The sequence below is a fragment of the Molothrus aeneus genome, chromosome 6, assembly GCF_037042795.1.
Source record: "Molothrus aeneus isolate 106 chromosome 6, BPBGC_Maene_1.0, whole genome shotgun sequence".
NCBI lineage: Eukaryota > Metazoa > Chordata > Aves > Passeriformes > Icteridae > Molothrus > Molothrus aeneus.
Window position 1 is genome coordinate 45,479,889 of NC_089651.1, and position 12,049 is coordinate 45,491,937.

Below are 12,049 nucleotides of genomic sequence, written 5' to 3' on the forward strand. Positions count from 1 at the left end.
GGTTTGTTAGATACATTAACTCCTACATTTTAATCAACACTGTTGTAGTCAAGAGTCAGTTGGACCTGCAGGGCTGCTCAGCTGGCCAACCACCAGTATTGCATTTTACCTGAGCCAAATCACTCCTTGTGCTCCACTGATTACTGACTGAATCTCCAATGACTGTGATGGAAGTTTAGATATACACATAAAACCATTTCCTTTTGGGAACATCACTGTGAATTCTGTAACCTGAAGCTGAACCCTACCCACATCTGAAAGTTGTACACATCTATATCCAGCTAACAGGCAACTTCACAAGTACTGTCCTCTCTGGGAAAAGAGTCAAGGTCCATTGCTTGTCTAATGCTGTAAGAGTTTCAAAATTTGCATGTTACTCCTCAAAATATCTGTGGGAAGCTTCCACATGTAGTCCAATCCTCCCTCAAAATCTCTAGAAGAATCAAATATCAAAATGAACATGACTGAGAACAGAGTCTTTAGTACAAAGGTGGAGACCTAATTTTTTAAAAAAAATATTCTGCCTAGCAGTAGTTTTCTCAAGAGGACCCACTCACAGGCTATTCCCTTCAGATGCTATTTGCAGGTATTTGTAGGAATCCATGCAAGATGTTATAAGGCTCTCCTTACAGAGCATTCCCATGTCATCTTGAAACTGCTACCAAATTTGATCTTATGGTAAGGTTAGTTTATCGAATATCCTGAAATTTAAACTAGATTGTGCTTAAATACTTTGAATATTGAAAAATAATTCTATGATTCTATGAATATTCAAAAATATAAAAAAATCATTCTTGTGAAATCAACAGCATAGCTCTGAGAGAATACAGGACAAGAGTATTACATGTGCATCTTTATTTCCTGCCAGCAAAAAGAAAGCATAATAAGCATTGAGTCCAAGAAAAAGGTTCTTCTGAATAGTTCATGTTTCTGAGCCACCATACAGGAATAATCAAAAAGAGGCCAAATTTGTACACCAATTTAACAAAGTGTTTCTGATCATGACTGAATCAGATCTCTTAGAGAAAGACACAACTGAACCTCTTAATAGAAGTCCTTTCCTCATCCATGTTAGTCAGAATGTGGCTCACATACTCTGAATTTTATTACCTTCCAAAACAGGAAGTAACCAGAGGTTTAAGAGGTTTCTTACAAGTTATCAAGAGATTTTTAAAAGTTTGTCATTCACGGCAGTTGACAAATTCAAAACACAACACCAACAAGCTCAAAAACAAAGAAAGGAAACAGCGCTTCTGATTCCCCTAATTAAAAAAAAAAAGCACCACTTCTTACATTTTCAAGGAACATCCAAGACATTTCCATTGCAGCTAAAGAAAGATGAAGCAAAGCAGACTTCCTGAATCAGAGAATATGCCTATTACTCACTTGGATGTGGGTCACTTTAAAGTTAACAGCCTGGACATTGAGAAAAATCTGTTGTTCAGCATGGATTCTTCATTAGTTTTCTTGATGCCCATAGGGTAACCAGACAGAACTCAACAGGACATTCTACTTCTGGTCATTCCTGGATATTCTGGTCAAGCTTCACTTCTGTTGTGAAGGAAATAACAATAATACCAAAGATCCAGGGCCCTTGCTTGTGCTACATCTTCTTCAGGATCATTTGGTTTTATCCTTAGACCAACTTTTAGAGACTACATACAGCAGCTACCCACCTTAATGCATTCTCTATACAGATATAAAAATCTTCAACTGAGAATTTGGGAGCACCAAAAAGAGAAATAAAAAACCCCAGCTCTGTACCAAGCTTCCCAGCTGTCATAATTTTCAAAGCTACTATATGTCTTCTGCAGACAAAGTTTCTGATTTGAATATTAACTATTCTTAGCCAATTAATTTATTAAGCATTGCATGTGGAACCTACTACAATTGTTTAAGTGCCATTATAAAAGCAGTATCAGTAACTTCTCCCTGCATTTAGTTAGATCTGAAAAGAAGCTGTTTTCCTGCAAAGAGTTATCTTTCGAAAGGAAAACTTGACTTGCAACGTCTTACTTGAATAAAGGTTTTGGTTTTGCTTTATATCAAGAGAATTTATATTTCTGATCATTATTCTAATGTAGTAACATCTAGTAACAGTTTGCTTAAAACACCACTTCTTTTTTCTGATAAAAAATTCTTCACTTATGAAGAATTATGAAAAACTACTAATACTAAAGATGAAATTGTAAGATTTCAAGGATGCATCCAAAAGTCATTCTGCATCTCAAAATAGCACCAAAAAAAGAATAAACTCATTTTTAACAAACTTACAAGACCTATTAAGAATTACATTTAATTCCTAAATTAAGAAAGGAACATGTAAGTTGTTTCAAACTAGGTACAAACAGTTTATACTTTTTTTTTAAATAAATCACTGCTAGAAACAGCACTGTCCAGAACCCAGTCATCTTCAACTACACGAAGTTTCTGTTCTAGCTATCAAAATCATACATCAAAGAGAACTACTGCTTTCCAGATAGTGAAAAGTATGGGTGAGATTACTGAATACTTTATTTAGTCACTTGTATTCAAGCAACAAGTACCAGCTAAAGTTTGAGTTCAAATTCACTTCAGAATTCATGTGTAGAATTAGTATGCTGGCATCAAAGCTTTCTATTTATTTTGTGTAAATTCATTTCTATAGATATAAATAAAAATAGTAAATCATAAAGCAACAGGCATAAAAGTCTTTAATCAGATTATTAAATTATAAACACCAGTCTATAAAATCAAACAGTCTGCTTGTATATTTTAAAGAATGCTAGTTTGCATACCCATGAACAAAATGTAGTCTTATACTGTTCCCTGGGGCTCGCTCACGTCTCTTAGAAGCTGCACTTTTTCTTTTTTCTTTGCATTGCTCTTTAAGTTGAGGTAGATCTTCTTTGTAAACCTTTAAGAAAAAGCATATATAACTGAAAAAAACCCTCCAATACCTATAGCTGGTGACTCTATAGTGCAACTTGGTTGTAAATTGCATTCTAGGATTACAAGTAATAATTTTTCTCTCTGTTACAATTAATATCTTAGTTGTAATTATTAATTAATCATTCTATTTTAATAAGCTTGTTCTTTTGAATGCATGAGGTAAGAAAACTTCTAAAGGTTTTGGTCAGTTCTCGTGCCATCTCCTCAGTCCTGAGATTTCAACAGTCTTCATAAATGACCAACACAAACACTAGGAAGCTTCCAACTGCCATGAAAACTAAAATCTTTACCTGTCGACGATAGGTGATCTGTGTCTCTTGCTCAATTTCAGAGTCCAGCTCTGGAACATCAGACTGATCTGAATCTGATTCATCACTATTAGAATCAACCAGACTCTCTGTCACCAAGAAAACAGAAATAAAAAATTAAGTAACCTAAACTACAAGCCAGAAAGTTTAAGCTAACAGCCTAAAGTTTCTGATTGGATTATCAATGCTTATCAGCTACAACATAACATGCTAATAATTGACCAGAACAATTCTGCTGCTACATAGGAAATAAGCCATAAATACAATAATTTTGGGTGCTGGAGTGAGTTAGCTTTCATTAACTAAAATAATTTCATGAGCTTTAATGTAGGAGGAAAGGAAAAAGAAGATAATTAAATAATCAGTATAAAGCAGAAACTAAGACTTGCACAAAATTAACAAAGGGTTCAAGGAGAAACTTATGTTAAAGTGAGCCACTGATGCTCACTTTAGGTTAGGGGGAGGGAAAAAATTATAGATAGGAAGAAAGAGGAAAGATTTATTGTGACTGCAGAGAAAAAGGGTAGACACAAAGTTTGACATGTAGGAAGAGCCTATTATTGTTTCCTTGTGCATTTTTCACTGAGAAGTTCAGAACTGCATCTGTATGTATTTACCTGTATGCTAAATATACACTGATACATATTCATCTGATCTGAGCAATTAAATGGTGAAACAGCCTATTTTATTGTAACTATAGTCTCATTTCCCCAGATGATTCTCTAAATTCCTTTAGGAATTTCCAAGGGAGGCACTCAACTGTTTTGATTTTAGGAACCTCATGAGAATAACTGTTTAATTAGTCACTAGTGGAAACATGATCTTCATTTTTTCCCAAACACTAAACATCTATATTCTGCTTTAAAAAAAAAAATCAGCTATAATACTTACACTATCATCTAAATACTTCAAAATTTTAAACAATTAGTATAAAACCGTATTTTTCCAGTGACACCTGAGCATGCAGTTGTTGCCAATTTAGTAAAGGGTGATATATATATACAGAATTCAGAAAATCCTATCTATGTTTGAACTTCTAAAATTTTTCTTTGTAAGAGTCACAGCAGTGAAGGTTTTTCCTACCCTTGCTAGCCTGAACACACAGGTGTGATGCTTTGACCATTGGCCAAATGCCAGTGCACAGATTTTTTAAATCCTCACCAAAGATCAGTTAATGCCAAACCAGGACCACAGGGTACTGGCAAATATTAGACAACTCTATCAGGTGCTTCAGGCACCTCCAAAGTTTAAAGAACAACAACTGTTGTAATTGAGCAGACTCTCAATTTTGAATATTTATTTCAATACCATCACCAAAGAATTTTATTTCTCTTTTAGCCTCCCTGCCTTCCACCCTTTTACGGTGTTTCTTTCAGTTATTTCCTTACCTTGGGGTGCTATATGAAGAGTGTCCTTCAGCTTGCGGTCGGGAACAAACTTCCACTGAAAGACAGAGTGATCAGCTCCCCCGATGGAGACAACCCACTGGTGATCATGAGACCATCTGACGTTTGTGACATGAGCAGAATGACCAAGATATTTTTTAAACTTTGCTCCTAGAACAAGAATAAAAATATCCCTCAATATTTGTGAAATAAATGTTTCAGAATCACCCCATAAAATCATATTAAAGAACCCATAGAAAAAGTAGTGTTTAATAAACACTGGTATTTTAATCAATAGCAACATTTTTTTGCAGTTTTCACAAATTTTAATGTGTATATAAGATACATTTTTTAGTTTAGGTTCCAAAATATAATAACTTAATCAAGTCAAACACAAGAACTGAAGACATATGATAATGCCGTATGAGGTGTACCAGAGATTTAAAAAATTTCACTGTAATAATTTTATTTTACTTTTTACAAAGTAAAATTATTACTTCTACTTTGAAAAAAATACAGTTATTTAAATCATGTATATTTAAGTCTATGAAAACACCCCCATATACATGCTTGTAGCACAAGTTCCCAATGTACAATGTCAGTGCTAAGCATTTCTGACAATTCATCTCCTCCCACGTTTAGCAGTAGAACTGGTAGTAGTAGTACAGCGACATCCAGTCAACGTTTTCATGGCTACATAACCACAACACAGTCATTGGATGAGTTACTGAAATTAAGTTCCTAACAGCACTCCATTATAAGCAATCTTTTTAGATCAGGAAGGCTTCGTTGTTTCAGAGCTGTTTGAAGAACTTCATTCTCCACACCATTCAATTTTAATGCTGGCTACAACTGCATGGATAGGTCTTAGGATATGTCTTCAACCTTTATGTATTTAAATTAATGTTTTGGGTATTGTTTTTAAAGACTGGTATTCCCACATTTTGTTGAACTCTTTTTGAAAAAAGTGATATTGAAAAACCATTTCATTTTCCAGTCTTCTAGTACATTTTTCTTGAATAGTCACAATTTTAAAATATGCATATAATTGAATTTAAAAGGCACTACCTTTTCTTAGACATGGGTACCGAAAGAGCTTTACTATTCCGTAATCATCAGCTGTAACCATAACTTGACCAATAAAATTCGCATCCACAGAATTTATATCATTTATATCAGAATATTTGGGCCAGATTCCATTAACTTCAAGGCCAGAAACACAGGTCCATGATGCCCACTGAATGCCTTTCAATTCCTCCTTGTTTGTTACTTCTTTCCCACCTAAGCAAAAAATAAAGAGCCATTTCTCAATATTAGCTCACGCAATTTTAAAGAATGCAACATTTTTAAAAACTCTCTAAAAATTGAAACCAAGTACAACAGAATTAAAAACTGACTTCTGAAATGGCCCTGATCTAGTATTGCCTATTATGACCAACAGTATCAGTAAGAAGACTTCTCAAGACTATTTAACAGAAGATCACAGGTTTGGTACTTTATAGTTTTTATTATTTCTTGGTATCTGCTTGAGGCTGTCTTATTTTTTAAGTGTTTATACATGCAATAATTCTAAGATAAAGTTCATAAAAAATTCTGTTGCTGAATGATTGTAGAAACTTGGATTATTTAGAGCAAGAACTGAAAAACTCACATCTGGCCACTGCAAATTACTAAAACCACCTATTTTGTGCTTAGATCCTTGTTCCATTATTTCACACCAGCTCTATATGTAGTGAAATTGATCCAATCTCACAAGGTAAGAGGTAAGGAACTGAGTCAGACCAAAGGCCCATTAAATAGTGTGTTCTGTGTGTTCTGGAAAGGCCAGAAGCCAAGGGCTGGAGCAATGCAGGAACAGTGAAAGCAAAGGTGAAAGCTGTGTGTCAGACTGAACACACCTGCAGAAGGTGAGCAGGACAGCAATCCACTTGTCAGCCTTTCAATCACTAACCCATGTAAACTATGATCAACAATACTGTTTATATCCATAACTAAGTCCTGCAGGTCTTGTGCCAGACAACTCTGAGTTCCTTAATTCATTGTGGAATTTCAAGTGTTACACAATTTGATCATTACTTTGAAATGTATGGGAGATTCCTCTAACTCCACTGACTTTGATAAACTTTTTTTCATAAACAAGGTTTCACAATCCCACATTCTAACACATGAAGAAACTCCAGGTTGAAAGCTGTCTTACAACTTCAAATTGCTCATTCTGTGTCTATTTGTTACTGTTTAATTAAATTCTCACAATCTTTTCTTACACATCTTTTGCTGCATTCAATGCACAGAATCAAAGTTGGGCATAGAATGAATGGAATGTTTCAGCAGAGAATCATAAAAAGCTCCAAGAATCTGCGAATAATGTACAGAGCAAAGCATAAATCTTTATAAATCTGTATAAGAATGAAGGGACAAGATAAAAAGTGGTGATAATACACAGTTACTACAAATAAAAATACTACAAAGATGAGTGGAAAGAATACAGAATATTATGTAAAGAGTGTATGCAACAGACAGAAGTAAAAGGTTGTGATAAATACTGCCACTGGCATATTCTAAAAAGGACTACTTCAATTTCAAGCTTTAAGGTAGCACTATGTGCATGTCCTCTACAGAGGGAACTACCTTAACAGAAATTATTTCAAGACTGTGGGACGCTTCAGTCAAGTTTTCAAGAAAACTGTTTTGAAAACACTTGCAATAATAGGGTTATCACAAAGTTCCTCACTGTAAAAGCTCTTTTAAGTTGAATTCCTCAGTCTGCTGCATAGTTTTAGACAACCAAATGCCTCTTCTGAGCTGCAACATACCTATTAGTCCACACACTTTAAAAACCATTCAGTGCAATAAAATAATAATTTATTTATTATCCAAGCTCTATAAGAACAAAGCTATTAAACTATTGCAAAATTTAATTTAAATGCTGCATTTTAATTCTTCTAAAAAAGTGGGAGCAAAAATTTATTTTCGAGAAATAAAATAAATTATAAGGTAGCATCTCTAGTATAAAAATATACATTGGAAAAAAGACTAAACACATAAGGATAAAAGTATTTCAGGAACTTTGACAGAAAAATGCTGCACTTACTCAAATGTGGCAAATAATCTTATGAACATACAAAATCTTTCATCTATACCCCCGTGCTTTGAACCAGGATTTACATTTGTTTTTTTTTGTTTTTTTTTACAAAACGACTATATGTTATTTCTGTTATAAGTAACAAATAGCATGAAGGCAACCCAGAACCTTACCTGGCATTCTGTAAAAAAGTCTCTTTCCATTGCCATCATTGGTCTGTAAGTATTTACTGTCTGAAGACCAATCCATATGTGTGATGAAGCTTAAGGATCCAATACATTCCCCAACTTTCTTGTATCGCTGAACAACACCATATATATCCACAGAGCTGTCATTGGAGCCAACAGCTAAGAAATTCCCATCTGGAGAATATTTGAGTTCATGAATAGCTTCTTTCCTGTCTTTGATATGAACAACCTCAGTCATATCTCTGTAGTATGAAAGAAAGCATGTCATAAGTAGAGAAGAGCCTCATCATACTGTCAAGTTCCCAGTCTAAAAAACGAACAAGATTGTGAAATTATATATTGAACCTAACTGTCCTGTGTGCAACCACAACACTGCTGTTTTTAGAGTTGGTTAGGGCTTCATGGGGAAAAAAAAAGAAGGAAACAGTGACACAAGAAGGTGCTTCACTGGGCTGAAGGACAGGGAACAAAAGGAACTGTTCGAGCTGGGTTCACAAGAAAATTTCATCAAGTAAATTATGAGATCTTTATTGACCCATGGAAGAAAACTTCACTGACATGAGACACAAATCTCATTTTCCCTTTAAAACTGTGGGATCAGAGCAGCACAAGGCAGTACTTGTTTTGTATGCATGATGTGCTGACAGCAGAATTCCAACACGTAGAAACAATTTACAAAGTAATGAAAATTTATGTCTTAGTAGTTCAAGGATAATTCATAAATATAAAACCTAAAGTAAAACATTTCCTAGAACACTGCCATTCCCTGCAAATAGACCAGTATACTTTTTCAAAGGGGTTGTTATAGAACAACATGAACATACGTCGCACACATTTAAAAAATCTGAATACTCTCAACAATTTAAAACAAAAACACAAGTGACCACGTGCATGGCCACAAGAGATCAAAACATTAATAACATATCTATATTTAAGTTTTGTACCATACCTGACTCTAAGCACGGTGAAAGAGCCATCCTTCATGCCAAGAGCAAGATGGATTCCGTCGGTGCTGACGGCGGCACAGCGAATGGGCTCCTCCATGTTGCACCGGGCAATCAGAGCATGGTCTATTAAACTCCAGATTCTAAAACAAAGTCATTATTTCTCATGTAAAATGGGTGTGCAGCTTTGTCAGAGAGAAGATGAAGCCCTCCATTTCTGCACAATGCTGGACATGGCAGTGTCCCTATTTTAAAATAATTTTCCACAAGGAAAATCTAAAACCTAAGTGTGAATTATGCATACAGTAAGAAATATTCTTATATTTTAAAAGGCAGGAATATCTCTAATATGAAAATGTGGGGATAGATTAATTTTGATTTTCTGAATATAAAAAAATTATAGCATATGACAATACATGCTTTTAGACCACTCCTACAAAAATTCCATTATTTTGCTAATCATTTTTGTCAGAAATATTAAATAACAATTAGAGACTTTGATGAGTATAAACAACTTTTCCTATTATGAATTCATTATTGATAACTCCTTATAACCAATAATATTCAAATATGTGAGTTTTTATAACAAGGTAGATTACATCTATTATTTACAATCATATCTGGAATTTGAGAGTAATAATAATATTAATAATTGAATTACTGATTTGTTTAACTGTGTTGCACTCAAGATATTCAGAAAAAATGCCAACACATTTAACTTATAAGAAACAAAAGGCAGTTTTGAGCAAAAAAAAAATAGAGATGAACATGTAGGAGGGAGTAATTTGGTGCACTTTTTGAGCATTTATATTCTGTTTACAATGCATGGACTGGGTTTGATGAAATTCACACATTAAAAGTTAATTTGCAGCATTTGGAAAAGTAAATATGGTAAGAGTTAAATGTGTAAGTTTTTATCCCATATTTTTTTCATTGCAAGCTGTGCATGCTTAACATAACTCCTGAAAAGGAAAGACTTAAAGGATTCTTGTCTCTGAGTGCTCAGTGTTAGCTCAAACAAAATGTTTTCAAATTTCATATATGGGGGGTTTTGGGAAATACATACTTCCACTGTATTTTATTACTGAAGATCACTCATTTCCTGGGCAACTTAACTGTAGGAGTACATCAATGCCACATTTTACTAACTTTAAAATGGATACATTTCAATTAGGCTACCAACAAAATGTGTTGATTGCCTAAAACTGTATGCAGTTTAAATAAGAAAAAAAATTAACCTGACAGATCGATCATCACTTCCAGTCATGGCCAGGGGTTTTGTAGGGTGGACAGCCAGAGCCCAGAGCTCTCCTTCACAATGCCCCTGCATTAGCAGGAAAGGCTTGTTGCGCTCATGCACCACAATTTCAAAAATTTCACTGTCTTGTGTCCCAACGAGTATATGGTCTCCTCTCCAGCAAACACTTCTTACAGAGAGACCTGTAGAAGAGATTGTTACTGAGAAATACATCCTCAGAACTTGTAAAATGAGTAAAGTAGCAAAAGACAAAGCACAAAAGCAAGAAAATGTCAAGAAATGTCCATATCCCTTCTCTTATTCCTGGATTTACTTCTTTTACTCTTTTTATCTGTTTCATAGATAGTGGCATACTTGCCCTTGGAACATAAACTTTTTCATGACAACTTGGAGGATATATATCAGCTATACCAAGATGTAAGACAGTGAAGTAGTAGAAAATACAATTAAGAAAGTGAGCAAGAGGACAGGTCATAGAGACAATCCTCAGAAGTATATATTAAAAAAAAAAAAGAGTGAAGGGAAAAGAGTCAGAAAACTCATTTTATTCAATGTAAGATTTTTTTAAAACTGCTTGCTCTGCCATGGGCATTTGACAAGCCAAAAGTTTATGGTAAGAGTCTGTTACCTCAGAAGTAAAGGAGGCAACTGGAGGTGAGAACAAGTCTGAAAGCATGAAAATGAATGAAACAGCTTTCAGCTACATGCATCAAAATTGCGAAGCAGCAGCTGAGTAAATTTAAATTTAAAACAGATCCACTCAACTGCAGGGCATATTTAAAATTAAATGTGTTCCATCTTGTTGCAATACTTCACAGTCTTGGTGGGAATGCCATGTCAAATATACCATACAAAGACTTCACTTGTAATCAGATATGTATTGACCTGAGTATCTCATTGCTATCAGACATTCTAACACATTTTCAAATTCTTGGCAAGATATTAGAAAATAACAAAAGTGACTGGGGGTGAAGAAAACCAAATGCCAACAAAAGCAATATTGTAAGTGACACTAGCGCTTCAGTACATGTTTGTATTCTTATCCTAAATCATTACAGCAACTGAGCAACTGTATCTGAAACACTCTATGTAAAGTTTTAGCATGACATGAACTGAAACTGAAGTCATATTTACAAGTAAGCAGTGTTCTAAGTTTCACAAAACTGTAGATAACATCCAAATAGTTTTAAAGGATATTTGGATAACTAGCAAATGAAATTGTTGTACTCCATTGTTTTGCACTGTAGATCTCACTGTCTCAAGTTCTCTTAAAGCATTACTGTTCCTTGTTAAAAACTGCCGTGCTCTAGAAACAATATGCATTAAAAATTAAATCTGTGTCTACATCATTATCATATGTACTGTTTGTAAAAGTAACTGTGGCCTTCATACTAGTGGGCACGATCTATTCTATTTCTAGCAAATAGTTCATTGTAACGTACATAAAACAACACTTTGGGTTTTAAAGTCTTTTCTTGTTCAAAACACTGATAAATTTCCTATCTTATTGGTATATTGACAGCAACAAACTTCTCTTTACCTTTATACCCCTGGTCTGTTTCCCTGAGATCAATCACAGTTATTGGTTTAAAATTTAAGTCCCACAAGCGAACACAGCCATCCCTGCCACCAGTGGCAAACCCCTCTTCACACGCATTCATGCTGAAAATTCCTGCCTAAAGAGAGAAGAAAGTTACTTTTAACAACATACACAGATTGGAGAAAACCAGTGTGCAACTAAGACAAGCTTCAAATATGAGAAAGTCAGAAACGGAAAGAAACTCAAAACAAGCAGAATTAACCACAAGTGATAAACAGAAAGTGAATTGCTGCAGGAATGTTTTCCTTCTGATGATCATGGTGATGCTGCTTCTCATCCCTAGGAAGAGCTTAGTTTCATATTCTCTTGCCTTAGGACCTGGTCCAACTCTGATAAATGTCAGCATGAAGATT

At 34.6% G+C, this 12,049-nt stretch overlaps 1 protein-coding gene across 2 annotated transcripts in view; it reads right to left on the reverse strand.

Annotated features, from left to right (window-relative positions):
- EML5 (EMAP like 5) overlaps nucleotides 1–12,049 on the reverse strand; it is a 90,323-nt gene that overhangs the window by 44,836 nt on the left and 33,438 nt on the right. For both annotated transcript variants that reach the window (XM_066552443.1, XM_066552442.1), the window contains exons 6-13: nucleotides 11,637–11,772; nucleotides 10,077–10,278; nucleotides 8,844–8,981; nucleotides 7,880–8,136; nucleotides 5,693–5,905; nucleotides 4,628–4,795; nucleotides 3,222–3,328; nucleotides 2,778–2,896 (exon numbers count right to left, since the gene is read on the reverse strand). In XM_066552443.1, coding sequence (XP_066408540.1) covers nucleotides 2,778–2,896; nucleotides 3,222–3,328; nucleotides 4,628–4,795; nucleotides 5,693–5,905; nucleotides 7,880–8,136; nucleotides 8,844–8,981; nucleotides 10,077–10,278; nucleotides 11,637–11,772 — 1,340 coding nt within the window. The remainder of the gene's footprint in view (nucleotides 1–2,777; nucleotides 2,897–3,221; nucleotides 3,329–4,627; nucleotides 4,796–5,692; nucleotides 5,906–7,879; nucleotides 8,137–8,843; nucleotides 8,982–10,076; nucleotides 10,279–11,636; nucleotides 11,773–12,049) is intronic.